The 24,877-nt window shown below is 38.4% G+C and overlaps 2 protein-coding genes across 4 annotated transcripts; both read right to left on the bottom strand.

The window, feature by feature from the left end:
* Positions 1-668: 668 nt before the first annotated feature.
* On the bottom strand, positions 669-8,510 carry LOC148099916 (cystatin-like). 3 transcript variants are annotated; one of them, XM_087849707.1, is made up of 4 exons: positions 8,436-8,510; positions 1,094-1,245; positions 911-1,021; positions 669-766 (listed from the first exon to the last, which is right to left on the bottom strand). In XM_087849707.1, exons 2-4 carry the CDS (start codon positions 1,235-1,237, stop codon positions 677-679), a joined length of 345 nt encoding a protein of 114 aa, XP_087705833.1. In that variant the 5' UTR covers positions 1,238-1,245; positions 8,436-8,510; the 3' UTR covers positions 669-676. The 3 variants fall into 3 exon arrangements, with proteins under 3 accessions (XP_087705833.1, XP_087705834.1, XP_087705832.1); XM_087849708.1 differs by lacking the exon at positions 8,436-8,510 and adding an exon at positions 2,247-2,264; XM_087849706.1 differs by lacking the exon at positions 8,436-8,510 and having other exon boundaries at positions 1,094-1,455.
* Positions 8,511-9,327: 817 nt separating this feature from the next.
* On the bottom strand, positions 9,328-24,055 carry xpo5 (exportin 5). The gene is made up of 32 exons (XM_006783851.3): positions 23,821-24,055; positions 23,177-23,298; positions 23,016-23,088; positions 22,798-22,935; positions 20,664-20,846; positions 20,541-20,567; positions 20,257-20,442; positions 19,436-19,512; positions 19,174-19,351; positions 19,006-19,089; positions 18,780-18,905; positions 18,608-18,698; positions 18,383-18,511; positions 17,851-17,966; positions 17,596-17,751; positions 17,362-17,403; positions 17,185-17,274; positions 16,865-17,064; positions 16,683-16,785; positions 15,812-15,993; positions 15,599-15,699; positions 15,412-15,508; positions 15,164-15,300; positions 14,904-15,001; positions 14,764-14,810; positions 14,436-14,545; positions 13,316-13,375; positions 13,114-13,208; positions 12,920-13,027; positions 11,987-12,124; positions 11,443-11,607; positions 9,328-11,178 (listed from the first exon to the last, which is right to left on the bottom strand). The coding sequence occupies exons 1-32, from the start codon at positions 23,920-23,922 to the stop codon at positions 11,032-11,034; spliced, it is 3,708 nt and encodes a 1,235-aa protein (XP_006783914.1). The 5' UTR covers positions 23,923-24,055; the 3' UTR covers positions 9,328-11,031.
* Positions 24,056-24,877: the final 822 nt, after the last annotated feature.

The raw sequence follows: 24,877 nt of genomic DNA on the forward strand, positions 1-24,877 counted from the left end.
AGAAATATGGATATATTTATACACACACCACTGCTGCCCCAGACAACACATCTTCATACCATAATTTGATAATCCCCCTACCAACCCCCTTGTTGTTTGCCTGTATTTACTCTCACACATGGTGATCTGTTTATCCCCCCCACCCCCCATTTAGGGGGGGAAAAAAAAAAAAAAAAAAAAAGGGGGTCAGAGTGGCAGACAGTTCAGTCTTGCTGAGCAGTAATCTGAAAAAATGCCTGTAATCCTCCATACAGAGCCCTTCTGGAGACCGTGGTTATATGTGGAGGTGTAGCCTCGTCTCAGTTTAGCAGCCATGTGTCTGACCAAGCCTAACACGCAACTAGGTCCTTACAGCTGCCAGGACACACACTGAGAGATGAGGCACAGAAAAGCTGCCCCCGGTCACTCACTGGAATAATTATGCTTTTTTTTTTTTTTTTTTTTTTACCCCATACAATGCCGAGGGAGCGCAGGTCACTGAACTTAATCATCTCTGTGTTGGTACAAGTGACATAAATGAGAGCCAATGAAATCATGGTTTATGATCATGCTATTATAAATTTAGAGTGGCAGTACACCAACTGGCACTCTTTCTGAAAGTTGAGATGACCAGACTAAAACAACGCTCACTGATAACTCTTTACTTGGAAACACCAAAAGTGACAGTATGAGTGTATTAGCTTTTATTTTGGTGGCACTCATTTTTAGAGAGAACACGTGATTTCTCCCAGGGGACTTCTACAACGACGAAGTGGCACTGGTACTCCTGAAACAAATGGCAAATTAGTACATTTAACTACTATCCCATTTGAAAAATTTTTTTTTTTTTTAAAGGGGGGGGGGGGGGGGGAGGGGGAGTTAGTGGGGTTATGATGCATTGTGTTATGCACCACCCAGTTCTTGAACTTGCCTTGCGTCTAGACTGGAAAGCACATGGCTCGCTGTCCGCAGCAGCGTGGCTTCTGCTGCACACAGTCTGCCCCAGCAGCATGTCCAGAATGTACTTTATTCCCGCAACTACCTGCAGAAAACATCACCACCTATTCGTATATTTTAACTGAATATTGGGTTGTGACTTCTGAGGAAGTTTTACCTGAATTTTAGCCGATGTTATCGCCACAGTTTTATAAGCGAACATCTCTCCTGCGTTGACTTTGTTGAATTCAGCCACAGCAAAGTGAGCTGCCGTCAAAACCCTGGTGTCGTTAACCGGAACACTTCGGGGTTCCCCGGTCATGGTTTGTTCTGCGGCCGAAGCACAAACAAAAACAAAAAACCAGGCAAACATCTTGAATCAAAACATGTGGGTCCAAAGTTTATAAAAGAAAGTCTCGGCTCTGAGTGTCTAACTTCGCATTATATGCCGGGTTAAAACTTGCTCGGTAAACGCACACCTGCGTCCAATCTGCTGATTAACTGAACGTAAAAGAGACACGCGCCACTCAGAACAGTAGATTCGGTGTTGCGCGGCAACCACGTTGCTGAGCTACCGAGAAACACAAGCTACTACAGACTAGACTAAAAAAAAAAAATACAATGAATTTAAGAACTAATGGCATATTTATTATTTAAAACAACAATGTCACTGCTATAAAGACAAAGTATCAGTTATTATTTGAATATATGAAGGGTGACAAGGGGGAAAAAAATTAACAGAAACGCCAATAAAAGGGATAAAACCCCATTCTTCCTAAAGTTATTCACTCATTTTGTGTTTTGATCATGTGGGTAAGCCTAAAATCTTTCACGGGTGTTTCTCCTCAGACCTCTCCCCTTGAATCTGCAGGTCTGGATCAACTTAATCCTTATTTTCACAAGCTGACGAGAGATTTTATATTAGAACTACTTACTTCTATTTTTAACATTCTCTTTTCAAACTATGAGATCTTTGTCATATGGAAATCTGCCTATGTTCTCCTTTTATTAGAAGGAAATTACCAATCAGTTACAGGCCAATTTTACCAATGGTGTTTTAGCAAAGGTTTTTCAAAGACTTATCAATGAACAACTAAAATATTTTTTTTAACAAAGATTCTACTGTTTTCCAACATTAGTCAAGTTTTAGAAACCAGCACAGCAAAATAACAGCTGTTGTTAATGTGGTGAATGTATAATAGTGCAATGGACTGCACAAAACATTGTGCTGTTCTTTTTCGTGATCTGTTTTGACACATTTGATCATGACACCTAAATGGACAACCCAACATTGGCTTGTCTGCAAATGCTTAAGTTGGCTTTTACATTACTTGTCAGCTAGAACATAGTACGGCCCCTTTACTGCGTTTTCTTCTTCTTTTCTCCCAGTATCCAGTGGACTTCCCCAGGGCTCTATATTAGCACCACTCCTCTCTTTCTCTATGCAACTAACATTAGTGAAAATTTATAAAAATGTTGCATTTTCTTTTTATGCAGATGACACAGTTATCTTTGAGACCTTATATGACTCCTTGAGTCATATAAGCCCTCAAATTTCTGATGCTTGTTAAATGAAGGCAAATCCAAGGTGGTGATGTTCTCAAATAGCAAAGAGTTAACAAATTTGCCTAAAATCAAAACCACTCAAGGGGGTAAAATTGAAACGGACACAATTTAGGCAAGTATTTAGGCATCATTACAGATCAAAAATGTCTTTTAAACCCAAACTGAAAAGCTTGTGACCAAGCTGAAATATAATCAATTTTCTTTTAGGAATAAATCTTATTTCTTGCTCCTGGTGTGGAAACACCTGATTTCTGCAACTTTTTTTTTTTTTTTTTGTGATGGTAAGGTGTTCTTTATGACCAGTACCATTGTTCTTTATGTTTTATTATTAGCTTGGAAATCATGGACATCACTGCTTGGGCTAGTTATACACCCAGTGCACCTATTTGTGTGTGTATATGTGTAAAAATCACAACCATTATAGGCTATGCCCTTGCAATAATTTTGAGACAGAATATAATTAGGAAAAAATGCTTTTAAATACACTGTCCCTTTATCCTGAAATAATCTACAAAATGAGCTGAAACAATCAGAACTGAGGGAGTTAAAATCAATTTTAAAGGACCAAGTTGCTCTTGTAATGATCTGTTATTGTGTATGTTTAAAGATATTAGTGTTTGCCATTTTTTCTTTGTTATATTATCATATATTTCTCCTGCCTTCTTTGCCAGGTCTCTCTAAATAACATTTACCTAGGTAAATCAAGGATATATACGTAACCAAGCTGAATGAAGGTCTCTTGTGTAACATTTTACTGGTGTAGTAAGCGATTTTAGTTTAAATACTGCAGGGTCAGTTACTGGTTTCAAAAACTACTAAACATAAATCGTCAAACTCCTCTTAGGCCACATACAGCCCAGTGTGATTGCAAGTGAGACCAACCAGTAAAATAATTGCATAAAAATGTTTCCAATGTTTTTTCCTATTTGTTTAAACAAGTAAATACTAAAAATGTAAAAATAAATAAATAAATTAATACATTTTTAAAAAAAAAAAAAGTTTTAAAAGGAAAAGAAAAATCAATAAAACCAACCCCCAAGTGTAAGACACCCTTTATCCCACTCCTCCCAGTTTATGTTATTGCATAAGCCACAAAATATTGATATTTGGAACAAGAACATTATTTTATGTCTTTACTAATACTTTCCATATAGGTAAACTTCTATGTAGTAAAACTGGCAATACAAAATGAATAAAAGTGTTTTTTATTGAAAAATTGGAGTAGGTAATGACTTCACTGCACAAAGTTTTTACAATTTACAAAGCTATGCAGTGGGCCAAACTTAACCAGTTTCTAGCCTCTGGGTCGCATATCTGACGTGACTGTACTAAAACATTTACACAACAAGGTTATTAAAAGGCAGCCTCACCCAGGCACAGAAAATTCCTTGAAATGGGGATATCAAAGAGCATTGCTGTAAATCCATCCTCAAAATTTTGAAGTCTGTGTGAGAAAAGGTACAAGCGTGACAGTCCGACATAAGACATACTGCAGCTTTAAAGGGGCTGCAGGGTTACCATGTTAAATACAATATCTGATGGAAACACTGCAAAATAACGCAAAGCACACCTTGCCCAACCCGAAGCCTGGCAGCAGCATGTTCATGCTATGGAAACGCTTCTATGCTGCAGACCCTGTAAGGGTTTGTGAAGGTAGATGGATCCAAAGGATCAAAATATGGGTAGTAAAATATGCTTTTTTTGTAACAGGACAATTTTAAACATAATTTTGTATCCTTTTGCAAAGGTGTGTTTTAAAACCGAATCTATTTCTACACATACAGACACACACACGCAATGTAAACATGAACTCTCACACAAATTAGGCTTGCAGTAAGTCACCAAATTAAGATGAGAACAATATCAGCTAAATTGTAAGATGTGTTTATTTGTAATATGAATGGACATTCTAGGGGTTTTATAAATCTTATCATGTAATGTGACATAGTTTTTGAATTAACTGCAGACAAATAGTGAGAAATGTCGACTCGATGCAGAGTCACATTCATGAGAGGATCTTCGCCCAGAGAGTAGTGTGGGGTGTGTGTGTGTGTGGTGCTGCTATGGTCCTAGAAGACATTGGGAGGGGGGCATAAATGGACATAAAATACAGCGTTTGTGAGTTGCATTTAAAGATATTACCAAATTAATACCAAAATGTAAAAGAAATATTCCTTTGTTTCACTGTGAACTTCCCACAAGGCTGTGGTAATCCAAAATGTTGAGACAGTGTGTAGTGTGGGTGGGAAAACAGCATACTGAAGGTGGGTGCTGAGTTTATTTCACAGAAGCAAATGATCTTTTCAAGGCCAATATGAAAAAGATAAATAACTGTAGTAGTACTGCAACTAACCAGTGTTCCTATTTCCAGTTTATCTGCCGATTATCTCCCTCTAATCAATAAAGGTTTTTTCTTGATAAAATATCCGAAGATGGTAAAATGGTAAAGGGAACAGAACATGGAAAATCCCGACAACCAAAAACATGAAACCAGGTAAAGAAAACCAGGAAAATGGCATCTTTTCTTGTTAAATAAATGATTTAAATGACGAATTGCTTAACAAAATGACTGCAGAGTGATTTTCCTCTTGAACAACCAACCTCTTATTCCTGTCAGCTCTACATATATTGTATTAGGGTTCACTCAAAACCCAATCTATCATTTAATGAATCTATTCTCCTCCTTTTGAAGGAGAAAATGTTTTGCAGCTGAACTTTAAAAAGCTTTTAAAACTTGAAAATACTTCAGCAATTAGTCTCCAGAAAGAAATCATCCTGAATCAAAAGAAAAATTATAAAGTTAGGATGTTGTGTAAAATGTAAATGAAGCAGTTATTTTCAGAGCATTTAAATACTCTAATTGTAAATAGCATAAAAGATAACATTTGAAGGTAAGAGCAAAAAAAAAAGGGGAATTAAAAAAATGTATTTGATGCCGGCAACATATTTGTTTAGATAGAACGAGGTTGTGTAATGTTTAAAAATAACCACTGGCTGGAACATATCACAGCTAATCAGGTTAAACAGTAACATGACTGGGTGAAAAATTAACATGCCAGAGAGGCTGACGATTTTCAGAAGTAAACATGTGGAGGGGTTTACCGTCCCATGAAAGAGTACTCAGAAATTTTTAAAAATAAAATTTATAACTCAATTTAAACTTGCAAAGAATTCCCACATCTACGGTTCTCAGATAGCATCTCACAGGCAAGTAAATAGTGCACTTACTCACATTTTATTCATTCGGACACGCACTGTTCACTTTATTAGGTTCAATTGCTTGTTAAGGCAAATATCTATCTAACAACTCAGTGCATTTAGACATGTAAACATCATGATCAAGACGACTTGTTGAAATTAAACGGACTATAAGAAAAGTGATTTGAGTGATTCTTTACTTAAGATGGTTGTTGGTGTCAGATGGGTCTGAGTGTTTCAGAAACTGCTGATCTGCTGGGATTTTCCCACACAACCACTCCTAGGGTTTATAGCGAATAGTCTAAAAAAGAAAAAAAAAAAGAAAATATTCAGGGAGCAGCAGCTCTCTGTGTGAAAATACCTTGTTGATGCCAGAGGTCAGGAGAATGGCCAGGCTGCTTCAAGCTTATAATTAGGATACAGTAACTCAAATAACCTCAAATAATCTCTGAACACACAACATTCTGAAATCTGAAAGAGATGCGAACCATGTCCATCGCATTACCACAGCATTACCCATCTTCTGATAGCTACTTGCAGCATTTCACAATGCTTAAATAATCTCAAACTATTTTCTTTTTTGAACATGGGAATGAGTTCACTGTACTCAAATCATGTCCACAGTCATCAGAGCTCAATCCACATCATGGATTTACAGACAACACATCTGCAGCGACTGAGTGATGGTATCGTGCCAATATGGATGAAAAACTCAGAGCAAATTTTCCAGCACCTCGTTGAATCTATGCAAAGAATTGAGACAGCTCTTAAAGCAATGCAGTACTAGTGTGCTGTACCTAATAAAATCACCAATTAATGCATACTATGACATAGCAGCATGACATGATTGACAGTTATAAACATAAATGGCAATCATCTGAAGAGGCACATTAGCATTTTAAAAGTGTGGCTTTTTTTTCATGTTTCCTTGCTTCGTTATTTGGCATGTGATTAAGGGCCACACATGAAAAAGACAAGATAAAGAAATGTGTATATTCCCCTGATACACGCCATGTTAAACCATTAAAAAATTAAATAACTCACAGACTGTAGAGAGAACTCTATGCATAAGGACAAGGCCTAAAACCAGTATCAAATAGCTGTGACCTCTGGGTACTCAGAAGGCCCTGCATCAGAAAACAGATATAATTCTGTAGTGGAAATTGCTGCATGGGTACAAGAACTCTTTTGAAAAACTGCATTTACCTTCTCATTGATTGCACTTTGTCCCTACAACAAATGCAAGTTAAAAGCTTCATCATCATCTGATGACAGAAAACATAATACAAACATAATATAAACATGAAATAGAGCTCATTTAAGATGGACAGACACAAAGAGGAACTCTTTAATGTGGTTTATCCAAAGTTTTTTGTTTTTAAAAATCATGGACAAAACATCCTTGAGACTAAAGGAGAGGGACCATCTGGCTTGTCAACAGCCTTGGGTATGGAGAGGCTTTAGTGAACATGGGACATTTAACTTGCACATCTGTGAAGGCACCATTATTGCTAACGATGTACAGAGCTTTTACAGCAACATATGCCGCCATCTACATTATGTGCTTTTCAAGGATGGAGGCTGATGCCCCGTGACCCATTGAATTAGCCAAAAAGAATCAAACTTTAAGCAGTTAAAAGAGCAGAAGGGGTGATACGGCGCTGGTGGACATCCCAGTTTTGACATTTAAATGTGTTGCTGGTATTAAATAAAAAAAATGTACATATGTTATATGCACAAATAAAATACATGCCTTCAATGTTAAACAATTCAAAACTCTCTCAATAAATGCATTCTGTTTAAGCTGCCAATAACAGTCGAGCATGATTGGATTTAACCTGGCCAGCACTACCACAGTGAATGCATTATCCTGACAACAAAGCACAGAGGTGGCTGCATGAATGCAAAAGGTGTTGGGGAAATGTCGTCTATAGATGGCGTCATGAATCGATACACCTCACACGCTTCTGTTGGTCTACAGAAAACAAGAAGGTGAGGCATATTCAAGCACCCTAACGGTCCAAAGCAGACGGTTAAATTCATGAGAAGAAAAGTGAGAACTTTGACCTGGCAAGTGTGCGCTCTGCATGAATCCAGCAGAATGCCTATGGAGAGGAAAACAGAGCAACACAACCTCTCTAGCAAAGAGTAACTGAACAAGAAGAAATCTGTCATCAAGAATAAAGATGGACATAAAAAGTACTAAAGAAAAACGGAACTGTTGCCAAATGTGTGCTGACCTTAAAATACGCTTCTGCTGTGGAGTTTTACAAGGAAACGGTTTTTTTAATAGATATCCTACCGCTCATTGTCAAATTTTGCCATAAGACTTAAGTAGACATAAGTAGTTAAAAATAGTCACGCAGCAGCGGAAGCAGCTCTTTTAAGAGTACATGATCATATTTAGTAAGCTGTATTTTGGTGTTGTAGCTGGTTTAGTTAGAGGTAACTCTGACTAAACCGTTTTATGTAGACATTTTATTGTATGCAAAATGCTATTCTGTAAAGCTGTGAAAGAAAAAGAAGTGTGTTAAAAATTCGCTATGAAATTTAAAGGACTGGAAGTATGTGAATTAATGAAATAAATGTAAACAAACTCTTTCAAAACTGTTTAACGACGGTCTCGTGACAAGTTTGAGAAGTTGTTTTATATATATATGTGTGCGACATTAAACTCTTGGTGGCACAAAGTAGGCCTTTGTGCTACTCCTGACATATTAAACCCAAGTACGCTTATTTGTTCATTCCCAACAAACCTCATCAAAACGGTAGAAACCACAAAACGCAATGGGGCGGCTGCCATCGATTATTTACTGCTCTTCTTCTTTCCTCCTCAGTGAGTTGTTGTTTTTTTTTTACGGCAGCTGGTACATAGCAATTGCTGCTTTACCGCCCCCTACCGGTCTGAGCGTTAACTGCCTTTCCTTAAGCTGCTGAGGCCAGGTGGATTTGTCTAAATGTGACCGCGAAATATCTCCCGAATTGAATATATCTCCATATTACACGCACCAATAAGATTAATATAGCGACTGATAAATGAAAATGTTTAGGCAGTTTTGAAGGACTATAAAAGCAATTAAACTGACCAAAATAGTTTGATGCAGAATTGAAAAGTACAGATTTGGCAATTTAATGCGATTTGGGTGATTACAGTGTCTCGCTCTCTCCTTCTTGTGTTTTTGAGAATTAGTCTACAGCGTGAGCTTATCACCCTGCTTGTAAAAATCTTACACCCCTTAAGAGCAACTGCTAATAGTATATTGTAGTTTAATATGCATAACAGACATAAATGAAGGTCTAATGGGTCAAGTTATGGTCAATATCCACATGATTAAAGTATTTGCAGTATTTGTTCACCTCAGTTTACTGCTTTTGATACTAGACTTGAACGGAAGATTTAATTTTTTTTTAAAAAAATCTATCAATAGATCTTTAAACTCCAAGCACAACGAATATGGGAGTCTTAAAACATTCCCCATCTTTCAAGTATTTTCCCCCTTTCAAGATTTAGTTTCAGTTTTCAAAGCTACATCCCCATTAAGGTCATTCTAATGTTTTAGATGCTGCATCTGGAAATTAATTTATAGAAAAATATGTTTACGTGCTGTAATTGATATACTATAAATAGAGGGGAAAAGAAAATGAAGATACTGTTTTTTTGTTTTTATTCAAAAACCAAAATATAAACCACACTACACTTTAAAAAGCCTATTTTCTCATTTGTACATTACATTTTAGTGTTGAACACATTTTAAAACTAACCACATGTGAACAATCAGCACAAAGACAGGGAAACAGTTTGATGATAAAAGGAAAACAGTTTTGATAACTAACGAAGTACTTCAGCTTGCTTTAGGTTCAACAGCATTCAAGATGTAGAAAAAGGATGTGAAGAGTTTAATTTAAAAAAAACAAACAAAAAACAACACACAAAAAACAAAACAAAACTGCTTTGATGGCTCCATAAGAGCAAAACTCATCCAACAAATTATCCTGAAAAACAATCCCTTGGACAATAAAGGAATGTAGTGCTGGTTCACCTTTCTTCCTGGTTGGCAAAACCAGTATTGAAAATAAAAAAATAAAAACAAAATAAAAACCAGACAGCAAGAACACAACAGGAACACTTGGATTAAGCTACACATTAGTTGAGTCCACTGTTAAATACTCCTTAAGTTACATGTAATTAGATTTGTCAGACAACTGTCTGCTCACAAATTTACAATGAGTGTTTTGGCACAGACTGCGGTTGTATCATTTGTAGTATGATATGTGCTCTGCATTAAATTAACAATTCGAAACAGTACACGGGCTGTTTTCACATGTGGCGATATGAAGAACTGGCAAAAAATAACTGCAAAACAGACCGCTGTTCTGTTTACGTCTACAATAAATCATTCATATAATCCATTACTTTTTCCCCTCTTAGTTTATACATAGACAGAGGAACTTTACCCCATTATAAAGAACATCACACTTGAGGTACCATCAGCACATCCTTCAGAATCAGAAAATTAATTCAAGCTGGTCCAGTCAATAGAAAGAAAAAAAAAAAAAAAAAAAAAAAAAGTGAACAGAGAAATGTGCACCAGCAGTTTTTCCCCCATCGGATCTTTCTTTTCGACGCGGGATGCAACAACAGCATGGGTACCAACGTATCTGCCAACACTAACCTCCAAAATGTATTCTTTAAATTTTTTTGTAAAGAAAAAAAACCCAAAAAAACCAAAAACAAAACAAGTCCACCTGTCCACATGCCATAACACAAATGCACTCTTTCCCTCATCGTACCCCAACAGGGAAACTGCACGCCGACCTGTTTTACTTGCTTTGCTTACTTGGATATGATTAACTGCAAGTTGCTACACTTAATAGTTCCTCTTGTGTCCTGATGTTGGGAAATGGAAAAATACAGCGACTAAAAATAAAGAAGCCCAAAGTAAAATAAGAATGCAGAAAAGTCTTAAATAAAACTAGTCTTGTGGCTCTTTACAGCTTCTGCAGCCGTGCAAATATTAATGGTTAAATATTAAGTAAGAACTTCATTCTGAAATAATCCCTACAGATTCTGTAGAGTCTACAAATCTCATTTATGTGCAAAAGGATCTTAAAAAAAAAGTCTTCTACTTTGTGATACTTGACTGTACAAATGACTAGCAGTTATAAGGCATGAACGGCGGCATTGCACGATGTAGGTTAAAAGAAAAGACGACCTACTGAAGCAACACCAGTGTTGACAGATACGTTAGGTAGTGCCACACTGCCCCAGCTGGAGGATGTTTAGGAGAGACGGTGGTCCGTACACACAACTCCGTCTTCAATCAGTGTGAAGTCTTGACTCGCTTTGTGTTCCTACAGGGCATCATTCTTGGGAGAGAAGAGAGCTGCCAGGCCCAGAGGTTCATTGTTCATTATATCCTTATCTGGCTTCGGCTTTTTAAAGAGCGATGGAAGATTCCGGATATGAACCTCCTTCCTGAACTGCTGGCACAGAGCTTTCTGTTGGCAGGGGACAGGTAGAGGAAAGGTTAAACACAGCTATCCCAGACCTGCAGGAAAGAATTTCATTAGACTGTCCGGCCCTGTTGAGCTGCTGAACATTTTTCTGCTGCGGCGAACAGAAGATTTACAACACAGCCAGAATCACTCTGCTGAGTAATGACTTGCACTAAAAGGCCAGCGTCTATGGTTACTCCTAATGAGCCATCTACAGTGGGATATACTAGAGAAGCACTGCTCTCTAGTGGGGAAATGTAGCATTACCCCAACAGTTCCTGCAATAAGCTTCCTGAACTGGTCTTTTCTCTTCTTTTCTCCAAACTTCTGGGCACTGGGGTCCATGAGCCTGTGGTCATACTGGTCCAGAGCCTCCAAATTGATGTTTGGGATCTGGGTCATCACTCCTCTCAGCTCCATATAGCGAGGCCGCTAACAGGGACACAGACATTTAAAAAGGATACAATATAAGAAAGCAAGATGATATGAAACTTAAATTTTGGGAATGTATTACACCCGTCTCCAAAACAAGAGTAAATTTTACTTCATCCCAAAGACAGACATTATTTGTCATGCAAAACTTCGCCGATTCCAGCTTTGGAAATTGTTGTTTGTTTTTTTTGTAAGTTTACATCTTAAAAAATCTTTCTTTCTGATCAAGACTTTTTCACTATAATCTGTTGTTTTATAGGTCAAAGCAGAATATAGACAACAGATTAATTAGTAGTGAAAGTAAAATAAGTCCTCTAAAGGGCGGGGAAAAAAGGAGCAAATATGTAAATATGTCAGATATGTTCAAAATTTGCCTCACCAGGTTTTCATAGATGAGCATTGCCAACTGAGAGAGGGTAGAGCTGCAGACCTCATGCTGCCCATGAACTTGAAGGCCCCTGAGAACGCTGGTAAAGAACCACGTAACAGCTTCAGTAAGAAGATTACCCGCAACAACCTGGAGACAAGAGAAATATAAAGCTATGCAAGACATTTATTCAGCCACCTCCCAGGTCAAAGATTGTTAAATTTTAGGGATGTGTTTGTTAAATTCTGCTTTCATACGGATGCTACGTGACACCAGTACCAATGTCTTGTGTATTTTGTTTTGTTGGCATTTGTTATTGTTGGCACTCTCCTCTTTTGTTACAGAGAATCAAAGAAGTCTTCATTATACATGAATAACTTTAAGGTACTTTAGCCTTTTGTCACACCATCTTCAAGCACCCAAATGCAAAACTGACAGAAAAACACCAGATTAAAACATGAACATTTGGCCTATACTGATGTTAAGCTGATAATTCATCAGATCTTTACAAATCCATAAATATTGCTATTTAAAATCTTGCAATGTATTTTTTCGTAACCTCAAAAGGTAAAAAAAAAAAATGTACAGTTGATGCCAACCACCGTTTCCTGTGTAAGCCTATAGCACTTCAGTCCTTTGTGCTATAAACCGCCATCTTACTTAATAAAATCTCCTTAAATACACTAAGCACAGGCTTATGTTTTGGGTCATATATACACTGTGATGCTGAAATCAATCCTAAACAAATGCACAACTTATTCTTGCTTACGTAGCATTTCATTATAAAGTACAGTCCTCAGGAACCTGTTGTGCATACTTGAGTCCCACATTTAAAGACATCTGGGTTAAATATAGCCAGACAGCTTGTGCATAAAAGCAACGTGTGTGATGAGAGCATCAAAAAAAAGCTGCTGCCTTGTATTTAGGTTAGATTAAATGTGCTACCTGCCGCAGCAGAGTCCAGCAGACCAGGGAAGCAGTGCGATGACAGTTGGTGGCATCCTTCCAGGAAAGTGAGGTAAAGGACAGGGTCAGCAGGGACATGTAGAGGTTCTGAGAAATGAAAAAGAAGCATTACGTTTTTAATAATGTACAACTGTGCTTTTCTCTGAATGATACGTGATGCGTTTTAGGTCGACCTCGTGCTTCAGGAGACATTTCCCCAGCTCTGTCAGCTCCTCTGTGGGCTGAGCAGGAGACGCTGACTGCACTGAATCCATCATCACATCTTCCTCTGCAAGAGCATGTTTCAACAACAACAACAAATTTTAATTAAAAATAAAGAGATACGCCAGAATAAAAATCATCCAGTTAATTCAAATTCTCCAGTTTTACTCTTACCATCCATTTCCTCCTTATTGGCTGCAGGTTCAGATACCTTTCTGGAAATGCAGGTCACAGCTAAAACAAAAGGAAAACACAATTGTGATGTTTTGACAACTGAACTTCCATCTTTAAAAGCTAATCAGACAGCTAAAAAACAAACAAACAAACAAACAACCAAACCCACTACATAGACACAAAACCTTGGACATTCATTGCACAATGCACAGTAACAGCAAAAATCCTTAATTTCCCTAAGCCGCTATCAATTCACAAAAGCCTTCATGTTCAAAACAGAAGCTCTCTTTGAATTACACTTCAAAATTACCAGCATTTCTGCACTGATGAGTGATCAAACTAAACCAAACTAAAATACATGTTAAGCAGTCACTCACAATGCAGGCTGAAAAAGAGTGTGCACTCTTAAGTTTAGTGTCTTGATTAGATGCTCAGTCATCCAGGTAAGGAAATCCCCAAAACCTGATTCTGTTCATCTGGACGTAGCGTTTTCAGTGGGAGAAACATTTCCTTGATTCAGAGATGGTCTTTCCCTTTTTACTGAAAACGCTACGTCCAGATGAACAGATTCAACTTTTGGAGGGGATCTTAAATTTCGTACTTTAAATACCACTTTGGCAACAACATCCTCAATCAAATATTATCTGCCAATCAGACTTTGTATAACTTTTGTTTATAAGAAGGTGAAATTCTCTGCAAACACTTCCACTTTTAGCTTCTTAATTGGAGCACTTGACTCCAGAGAGCTCAGGGAGAAGTCATTAACGCAGAGTTTCACATCTTTTCTGCAGCCCTTCAGTGAGTGGCTCCTTGTTCAATAATGGCATAAAAAGTACAACTGTTTGTTATGTATGTATGCATGTATTGTGCTTTTATACTTCTCATAATCTGGATAAACTCAGACATAATCTTATCACTCACCAAAGACAAATCCTACTGGATAGAAAAATCTACCACAAAATGTAGAATTACAGCTTTGTCTTCGTGGCTGAGAGTTGCACTTTTCTGATGTGCTCTGAAACCAACATTAGCTCCAAAAGCTCAACTTTCACAACTTGGCAATAGTGCATTAGAATGAGCATGTATGCGAGTGGGAAGCGGTACTAAAGACACCACTTACTGAGAAGTTCCAGCACCTCCCTCGTCAGCAGGCGTACTACTTGCTCTTCCAACATCTCCTGGGTCACTTGGGTTTCCTGACAAACCAACTCCTCCTCCTCATGCTCACCACTGAGAAAAAAAAAAAAAAAAAAGAAAGAAAAAAAAAAACACCCAAAAAAGGTGAATTATGAGGAAAAACTAAGCAGTGATTTTTTTTAAACTGCAATTGAAAAATTTCCATTCCAGATAAAAGTCTTCATTATGGTCTATATTTGGGGTATATGTGTGTTATTTTTGTCTTATGGACTGAAAATTCATTTGATCACAAACACTGTGCCACAACTTACTTGATAGATGTCCGCTGGTTGATGACCTGCCACCTCATGTTGAGTCTCTGAAGCAGTAATAAGAAACAAAGCCATGATATTTAGCACATTTTAGGCTAAAAAGTTTAAAAGAAGAGAACAGTGGGTGTGGAGATCCTGACCTGCAGCATGTAGCCGAACAATGGTCCCAGCAGAGGGCAGAGTAGACTTTCATAGTACTCCTGGGGACAAGACAGCACCAGCTGCCTCAGAAACAGACGTACACTTGTCAAGGAAATGTAAAGTTTATATAAAGCTTTAGCTCAGTTTTAATTATGTCGGGTCTTGCAGGCCAGTGTGCATCACTGAATTGGAGCATGGAGGAGAAGGGGAAAAGAAGCTGACCAAATCAAATGGAGAAAAAAAAAGCAAATAAGGATATGAATCATTGGGCGAAGTCTGTGATCGGGCACATGGTCGAGGGAGACGAAAGCAGAGCCAGCTATTCCTTCAGCCAACTTGTCGATGTTGTAGAACTCCTGCTGCAGGGACACACCTGCACTTCCCAGGATTTGGTAGCTACATGGATAAAAACAGCAAAATTGGAGGTAAACTTAATATAACAACATGTAAGGTATATAAAAAGCCAAGAAAATTTTGGGTTAAAGCTGTCAAAGCCACAGTTCTCACCAGTTATCATATAATGTGCAGAAAAATCCCTGCATGCGCTCTATCGTGGTTTTACACACGGGAGAGTCGTAAATATCCAAAAGATGATGAGAGAGACCTGTAGACGGGATGCACTTAAGTTTGACCACAATCTTTTTTAAGGTGATTGCCGACTTCTGGTAAAAAATGCGGACAAAACTCCTCTTACCAAGAACCACTTTCTTCTCACTATCCATGATCTCATGAGCTCTGCTGAAGGTCTCACTGAGACGGGCCATGTTCTCAGGCAGGAAAAGACTGTTGTGGGTCCTGCAGTGAGGAATAACAAGAGGGGAAAGTCAATGATCAACATATCAGTACGGTAAAAAGGATAATTAATCATTTTTTTACAAATTTCTGTAACATCATGGTACAAGCGCACCTGATTAGTGCTAGTAAATTGGGCAGCAAAATCCGAAACTGGGCAGTGCAGGGGTTTCTGTACGTGGGAGCTCCAGCAGGAGTGTAGCCCACAACAAAGCCACCAGCCTTGGCCTCCTCCAGGTCTGCAGGCCAGTGTGCCCGCTTCACCACCGCCAATATGGCATACAAACAGAAGCTCAACTAGAGGAGGATTCAATTAAAAAGAAAATACAAAAAAAAGGATTAAACAGTTACAAGTTACCTTGTTACAACTAACTACAAGCAATTTTTATCCGTTCTTATAACTTTGAAATTTTGTGTCATATCTATCACCAGCATTTTTAGTTTGTCAAATAATTTTGTTTATCATCAAATAGCTAAAAAAAAAAAAGTTTTTCCATTTGCCACAGCTGCACTCTGTGTTTATTTCTAATCAGCAAATTTAACCATGCTGCGTTAGATTAGATTAAAAGCCTTGCTACACCTAGTTACAGTCACATAGCTGCTACAAAACCTCAGGGCCTACACCCAGATGGTTTTCAGCTTTGTTTATTAATAAAATATAAACTCCAACGACAAGCCAAAAACTGCGTCAGAATTTGAAATATGAGCTTTTGTGGCTGGTGCAAAAAATAAATAAATAAAAATTGGTGACATGGCACATTCTGTCTGGAAAGTTTTTCTTTGCTTACGTAATAAACAACTTACACAACGCAAAAAACAAGTTTCGTCAGTGAGCACACGTCCATGTGCAACGTCTTTAAAAGGTCAAATAACGTCTGTTTCCCTTCCGACATTTTGTCATTACACAAAAGTGAGACAAGCAAACCTACAGTGATCTCCAAAGGCAGTATCCCTCCACATAAATGAGTTCACGCCTATACACTTACTCTGCCTCTATTAATGGCTGCTGTATCTGCATCTTCATTTTGCTCCGTGACCACCTTATCTGCTCCAATAAAGGACAAGAATGTGTCTGGGTTCCACAACACACTGAAAAACAAAGAAGAGAAAACTATCATTTATCGCTATCGTGTTCAATTTGAGGCAAACTGAGAGAATTCAAACTCACTGCCTAATCTCATTTGAAGTCCACTCTGCAACCACTGAGGCCATCAGTTCATCTACAAACGCCTTCTGCTTCTCATAGTCTTTGAACTGGTTACTGATGAGAACCAGAGCTTCCATCAGGGCGCATTTCTCCATGTGAGTGAGCGCGACTCCGCTCGAAAACAGTTCCTTCACATGATTGTAAAACATCTCAAAACAAGGCTGTAGAAAGAAAAAAGGGCATCATTAAAGACACTGACTTACTTCTATACAGAAAAGTGTACTTCAGAAAGACCAATTATCATTAGTTATTAAGCTAACTGGAATAGAATAGTCCATTACCAGCATATACTGTGGGTAATCCCGGCAGATTTTTATGATGGAAGAACAGGCGTGCCTCCTCACATTCTTCACAGCTCGAGTCCAAGGTGCCTGAAGACATCAGGAGGAGAATACATTTATTGTTTTCCACAGTTGTCATGAAGATGAAGTAAAAATGACTCAGTGAAGGAAACTTACTTTGGGTTCGTGATCAATTTCAAATGTGACGGCCTTAAAGAGCTGCAGGACAAAACAAAATCATTCAAAATCCACATTATTAAAAGAAACTCCTCCAAATAAGCTGAAGGTGTGAATACAAGAAACATCACCACCGAGCAAAAATATGTGACAGGAGGAACTTTCTGATTGATTTTTGACAAACTACATTCACATAGTAAATGTTATTCAGGAACCAGTAACAGCTCAGCTTACCTTGATGAGGACCTGTGGCAGGAAGTGTGGTCTGTGTATGGCCAATGGGAAAAGGGCAGAGACGTTGGTGAGCACACAGGACAAAATGAGCGGGTCTCTGGTTTCGTAGTTCAGCACGGCTTGCAGGAGCTCCATGCTCTGATCAATGGGTAACTTCTACAAAGGCAGAAGGAGCGAAAGCCTTCATTATTAGTTTGACTACTATTACTTTTACACTGCTATTTTCATTCTGTTACAGAAAACTTGTTCCTTTACCTCCTCATCCACACTTTTAATGATCTGCGAGACCATGCATTCCATGAAGACCGTCATTGCATCCCACTGGACCACTGAAGGGGACAAGAGGGAACACAGGCCCTCTGCAGTCTTAGCTAGAGAGATGCAAAGGGAGAGGCGCCCATTCACAGCAGATTCAGCCATCAATATGGAAATGAAACTTGTGTTTAAGGTTTTGCTAAGGATGTGCTGCACAAAAAAGTTGCCATCAAAGTCAATATCAGCCAATAATATATCAGAGCTTCCCCAATTCTTGCTTAGTGTCCTTAAAAGACTCGAAAGGATACTGTAAAGCTTATATGTTAGTAGCAATATGAGTTTGCTATTCCCAAACTGACTGCTCTAGTTTCCCAATTAACTCCAGGCTTAAATTATTGCAATATTATTCCGTATTTTACATGATGAATTAACTATCGGCATATGGCCATAAAAATCCCTTCAAGTAGTAAACCAAAACACGTGTGAAAACAGCGATCATTTCCTCTTTGGTATTGTGTCAAAGACTACTTACATGCGTTATCTCCAGTATCTATTGGGCTAGTAATCTGATACTGTAACCATTCTGCTCCTATCCGGAAAGCCTCTAGAGGAACAATGCGGCATGTGCTCCTCAAAACTTCCCCCTGCTGCGCTCGGAAAGCTGCAAAGCACCAAAAGAAACAATGAAAACCATAAACCATGCACAAAATAAAAGAGTCAGAACTACTGAAGCAAAACTTGAATCCCCGGTACTTACAATTAAAAAAAGAGTTGAAGTCCTCATCACTGTCAAAGTCCACACGGGAGTACTCGCAGCTTGGGTTATTGTCTCTAGATGGGAACCCAGCCTAAGGAGGGGAAGATGAAAGTTATTAACACTTTGGCTTTAGGTCACACTGTTAATGATATTGCTGTCACCACGACCTCACCTTAACTAAGTTGGTCATAGAGGCTCTGAGAAATTTGACGGCCATCTTGACAACAGCTGCATCCTTTGAAAGAGCCTCATGTCTGAACAAAGCTCCCCATGTCGCCATGGTTGAGGACTTTAAAAACTGCAGTGAAATAAAGAGAAAAGTCATTTTCTTTAAACGCTGTTCACTCAAATGAAATTTTACTTCAAAAGGGTCCAATCTTTTTCCTGAGGTATCTCACCTGACTGGAATGCGTAGTAAAGGCTAAAAGGGCTTCCATGTACTTGCTGAGGTTTGCAGGTACTTCAACCTCTACGTCTGAACCCTGGGGAGAAAAGATGAGAAACTGTTACCCATCTTCAATCTTTAAAAACGAATATCTAAAGTGCTTAAAAATGGCCAAACTTACCACTAATGAGCAAAGCTGACCTCCCAAAGCACACAGGACCTGACAGAGCCTCTTCAGGAAAATGTAACGCCGCTCCACCACCTCCACTGCTCTAGAGGTACACATAGAGGGCTCTGAGTCACGGCTACTTAATGATGATTCTGCAGATTTCTGATATATCGCAAGTCCATCTGCTGTCCTGTAAGCAGACACACAAACCATTAAATTGCAGTAGAAGTGGTAGCATGAAGCCTGCAGAGACATGGAGAGAAGCTGTACTCACTGGGCTGCAGAAAGAATATACTGGATGGCCACATCATCAAACAGAAGCATGAATGGTTTCCTCTCTTCCAGCTTGCCCTGTGGCAGAATGACAGATTATTAATTGGTAGTAAAAAAAAACTATAGCTTACCATAATGTAGTATTACTGGTCTGATCTGCAAGACTACTCTAAATCCCCAAAAGAAAGCCTCTAAATTATCAAAAATAGAGTTATTTTAATAGTAAATTCTCTCAAAGTGTATAAGGATTTTTAAAAAGACAGATTAAACAAATATTTCCCATCCTCAACACTTATTTACTCATTGTATTCCCATTCATCCAAGGGGAGGATTGTGTCAAACAAGCATCCCGCGTGAAATTTCTGCCAAATCAAACATGCGGTTCTATCTGCTGCGAGGACAAAAGCACCTTCGTCATTATTGCTGAAAATATAACACTATTAATGATCATTAGAAATTCTACTCAAAGTTCTATTATGGCAGAAATTTTATGACTCATGGACTTGTTCAGACTCATACCTTGTTGTCATTGTATGATTCACGTGTCCTGATTAGACTTGTGCATTGCTCATGTAATTATGGTCATAATAGCACAATGCATATAAACGTTAAAGCAATTTAACTGCAAAAAACACAATTCTGCAGGACTTATTAGTATATTCAGTGGATCACACTGATGAAAGCTGCTGGGAAAAGAAACTGGAAAAGCTTGTCTGACAATTCTATCATCTCGTAAAAGAAGGTTGCATACAGCAGTGCCTACTTGACAAACCGAGACAAAATCTCTTGAAAGCCATCATGAATACTGTCCCAGCGACTCACCTTGCGGCTCATAGCAATGAGCAGACATTCCGCTGCCTCGAGCTGCAGCTCCGGCTCACTCAGCAGCAGACACAAAATCTCCAGCAGATGACAGTTTCCGGAGGTTATGTACACCAGAGCGACCCAGTCTATGTAGCCTGCAAGTGTATTCAGCGTAGCCACGGCAACTCGACAGTGAGCTCTCATCTGTGTGGATGAAAAATTAGAAGGGAACAATGGGAAGTAATCAAGTCGATTAACAAAGTTTAGAATATTAAAGCAGGCACACACTGATGCTTTCTTACCTGCAGTTCATTTCCAGGAGAACCTTTCTAGATGAAAACAAAAAGAAGACCAATATTGTAAAGTCAGTTTCCTCTTAAATTTCTACTTTCTTGCAACACAAATGAGGTCAGGACTCCACTAACCAGTTTACGATAGTCCTCCACATTAATTTGCAGAATGCCCATCATGAAAGTGAAGATGCTTTCCATGTTTTGGGTGAGTGTCTGCTGTATGTCTCTGCGTCGCTGGGTAGGCAACGTCTGGAAGGTGATCACATCCTCAGCCAGCCTCAAAAGGATCAGCATTACCAACTCTGTCTGGGCCTCCTGTGAAAGCAAAGAGGACGTTTTTTTTTTTTTCTTGATTTGCTTTTATCTAGCTTTAAGTGGCTGTGACAGCAGTTTTAAAGAAGTGATTTGTGACAAATCAGCTTGGATTATCAAGAATGTGTCTGAATGCTCACTTTTCCATAAAAGATGCAATGATAGTTTTATCAAGTCAGACCTAATAACATTTAAGCATCCATGAAAAACATGGTACAAGTTTGACTGCTTGTCATTACATTAAAGGATAAGCATGCACAAGCTTACAAATGCTTAAATCTCTCTAGCATTTTAAGTTGTTCACCCCACTGAAAGAAATTATTTTTAAAGAACGCCCCCATAAATGTGGGGACTGACAGATCTCAGGAAGCCTCAAAGCCATTTGCTGTTTCAGCATGAAAGAGTTGTATACATTTATCAAGCAGCGTATGGTGTTTATATGTGCTCAAGCTTTTTAGAGCACTTTTAATACTTTTTTAAAAAAAAATCTGGAAAATATACAGTCTTCAATGTGCTACAGACCATCCAAAAAGTCTGAGTGACATATAGTATTTTATTCATCTGTTACTTAGCACTAATAATGAGGAATCTGTTTCCTTCTACTGCAGCTGTAAGGTTTATAAATGCATTTTGCTAACCAAGTTTCTTAACCTCAGCTTATAAATAAGTACTCTGCCCCCTTGTTCAAATATGATTGCCTTTTTGGAGCTGACTCCAAAAAGGCAGTATGCAAATAAATGAATGTTGATGTTTTTAAAATGGCAAGTTCAAAACTAATGGGTGAAGCTGCAGTGGAATGGCTATGTCTGTCTTTTATATACAGCCTGTTAAGTTTATGCACATAGCACAGCAGCATTAACTCCTTTTTTTTCTAAAGGTGTAAAATTTAAAAAACAAAAAACAAAAGGAGTTTTAATAGTTATTACGACGTGCTGCGGGGAAAGCCTGTTCTGACGTTTGAGTCTAAGGTTTATTTTTTAGCACATGATGGCTCTTTTTGCTTCGCATCTCTGCATACTCTTTCACGTGATTCAGTTTATTTCGAAAAGTCTCAACAGGATCTTAAGCTTTATTGTGAAAGGTTTATGTGGAAGATAAACAAGCGGACACGCTAGGGTTTTACCCTCATTTTGCTAAAGACAACGCATAAAAAACAGGCGCTTGTCTGTTGGTAGTGTGGTTATAGTAAATATAAGAAAAAGAGAGAACTTTAAGAAATTAATATAGCCACTACAGTGACCATCAAAAAGGTGAAAAAAATATTGCCGTAAACAGTTTATTTTGCGACACCACGAAACAAACAATAGCGTAAAATGAAACGATTGACGTTTTTATATCGTCATCCGATATATATCGTTATATCGAACAGCCCTATGTGTACTCCATTTAGGTGCGCTGACAGACAACACCGCATTCAAGCAACTGCTTAATCAGTCTACCACATTCCCATAACTACACATAGGATGTAGCTGATTTTCTAAATATACAGCAACCAACTAAAAAATTATTTTCTTAACAATTGTATATCCTTTAATATACTATATATATATATATATATATATATATATATATATATATATATATATATATATATATATATATATATATACACACACACACACTACTACTATCACACTTAGATATTATTATAATACTGCACAAGTACTTTGTTCATCCCTTCAGAGTTCAGAGTGGGTATTAATGATAAAAGTAGGTCTACAGTTTAGTGATAAAACAAGGAAGTGGAAAGAGGGTTATTAGGTTCATATTTGGAAGGTGACGTTATCCCAGTGCCCAAGTTTACATGATGAGGCAATGGGAAAATTAATGAATAATCCACAACTGGCCCTTATTTGCATGCAAGTTATTCCATTCTCATATTGAATCCATGCTGGCTGAGGAAACAAGTGAGATGAGGAAAAATTGAGCTTCCTGTACCGCACAGGGTACTCACCCCTTGGCTAGTGAGAGTCTCCATCTCTTTCAGCATATCTGGCCAATGCTGAGGCCATTCTCTTTTTATCATTTCCACAACTATTCGTGACAGGGCATCTTTGATGTGGCTCTCCTCATCCAAGATCGAATGAGTACCCTGAAAAGGGACAATAGAAGGCATCAGAGCAGTACAACTGTGAACTGTGAAGTGAAGTGTCTTTCACAAATCACACTTACATTTGATAACAGCTGCATGGCGCACTCCTTCAGGTGGACTTTCTCCTGTTGCTGCATGTCGTTCCATCTGAATCTGCAGGGAGACATTAGCTTTCTGTCAAACATGGATCCCTTATCATGCGTTTTCTTTATTACATTTACTTCAGTCACCTTCAACTTACTTGATGATATGCTCCAGGATTTGCAAACCAAAGTGTCTCACTACTGCTGGCTGGGCTTTGTCAGCTAATTGTAAGCCACATGGGACACACAAGGAGCTCGTCTCTTTAAATTCTTCACAAAACTGAAGAGAAGAAAAAAGAAACCGCGTAATTTTAAAGATCAGGAAATGTTATAAGACTTTAAAGGAATACTTGTGTGAACTCACCACTACTATACACGTGTAATACGTCAGATAGCAACAGCTAATTTACAAACATTCATATAAATACTTGGATAGCAGAATGCTAATCTAGCAGCTAGGGTTAGAGTTATTCTTAGGGGCAGAATTACTCGGAATTGGTTAACTAGCCTCATTAAATCGAGCTCTGTCTTTTCACCATGTGGTTAATGGCATGAATATGAGTCCACAGTGGCTCTGGTGTTGAGGTGATAATTGTGGCATGCCGGCTAGCTCGTAAAGCATATGGCTATCATCATTGCAGGTTAAACCAACATACATGAACCGTATAAACAGCGCTGTTACTAGGAAACTACGTATAATAGCCCAATTTATCTGGCTAAGCCAGTACATTATTCTCCTTTCACAAATGAATGACAAGCTCAGCAAACTTAGCGGCTAGCTAGCAAGCGTTAACGATGCTACCTTTAGGGCCTCCAGTCGGTAAATTTGACTTGTTTCTGCGTCCATAATCACATTCACAGCTTTCACAAGCTGATCACACATGGCGGCCACCTGGTCAGCCATGACTTCAGGTAGCGTCTAGCACACTGTTGAGGCGAAAGCAACTCCCTTATGCAAAGCACCTCCAGTACAGTGAGACGAGCGATACACTCAGGGAGGTACCAACGTGTACAGAATGTGCTGCCGTTGCTTCTGCTGCCGCTACTCGCGCGTTTGAACACTTTGCTCGCCGTTGAGTGGGAATTCTGGGAGTTGTAGTCTAAGATTTTTTTTTTAAAGATCGTCTATACAAATCTAACCCATCACCTCTGAAACTGTTATATTCATTAGCTACTTGAATTAAAAAATGTAAAAATGAAGCAAACAGTATGGTTTACTTACAAAACTAAAAAAAATAAAATAAATCAAAGTACAGGAAATGTCTTCATCACGCATTAGAAGTCATTACATATATGTTTAATGAGACCAGGATGTCTAAGATAACATAAAAGATCTTCTATTAGTCCCACAGTTGGGAAATTCACATGATGACAGCAGCAAAATCAAAAGAGCAGGAATACAACAAATAGATTCCGTAATAAACAGTAATTAATTAATTACAAAAAATAATCTTTAACTATAATTCTACATAAAAGTACAGGAAAATTTTACACGTGTTTGGAAGTATGGTGATATATAGGAAAGAGGGGAGTGGGCTTTTTAACCAGAAAACACAATCCTGGAAAGTGTCCGAGGAGTGGGAAAAAAGTTTACTAATACTGAGTTTCAAGTTAAAGGGTGATGTGCAGAGCTGTAGCCGTAGACGGATAAGGTTGATGAGCTATAATACGAAGCTAGGGGATGGGGATGGGATTACATCAGAAATGTACGAAGTCCCAGTGGTAATGAACAGGATGACAGATGAGGTCAGGCAGGAGTCTCTGTAGACTATAATGTTTGAAGACGACAAGAGAAGAAAGAACTCTTCTGATTCATGATATACAGATATACAGCCACATGGGGTTTAGATGAAGCCAGG

This window comes from Neolamprologus brichardi, chromosome 13 (genome assembly GCF_056152115.1).
Source record: "Neolamprologus brichardi isolate AB-2024 chromosome 13, ASM5615211v1, whole genome shotgun sequence".
NCBI classification, from domain to species: Eukaryota; Metazoa; Chordata; class Actinopteri; order Cichliformes; family Cichlidae; genus Neolamprologus; species Neolamprologus brichardi.

What these genes read in the sequence shown, in the direction of transcription:
- LOC148099916 (XM_087849706.1), bottom strand. Translation starts at nt 1,288, where the DNA reads ATGTTTGCCTGGTTTTTTGTTTTTGTTTGTGCTTCGGCCGCAGAACAA. An exon ending in TAACATCGGCTAAAATTCAG is followed by an intron (nt 1,022 to 1,093) that starts GTAAAACTTCCT and finishes TGTTTTCTGCAG; the next exon opens with GTAGTTGCGGGAATAAAGTA. An exon ending in CTTTCCAGTCTAGACGCAAG is followed by an intron (nt 767 to 910) that starts GCAAGTTCAAGA and finishes CATTTGTTTCAG; the next exon opens with GAGTACCAGTGCCACTTCGT.
- xpo5 (XM_006783851.3), bottom strand. Translation starts at nt 23,922, where the DNA reads ATGGCTGACCAGGTGGCCGCCATGTGTGATCAGCTTGTGAAAGCTGTG. An exon ending in GTCAGCTTTGCTCATTAGTG is followed by an intron (nt 19,090 to 19,173) that starts GTAAGTTTGGCC and finishes TTTTCTCCCCAG; the next exon opens with GGTTCAGACGTAGAGGTTGA. An exon ending in TTACTACGCATTCCAGTCAG is followed by an intron (nt 18,906 to 19,005) that starts GTGAGATACCTC and finishes ATTTCACTGCAG; the next exon opens with TTTTTAAAGTCCTCAACCAT.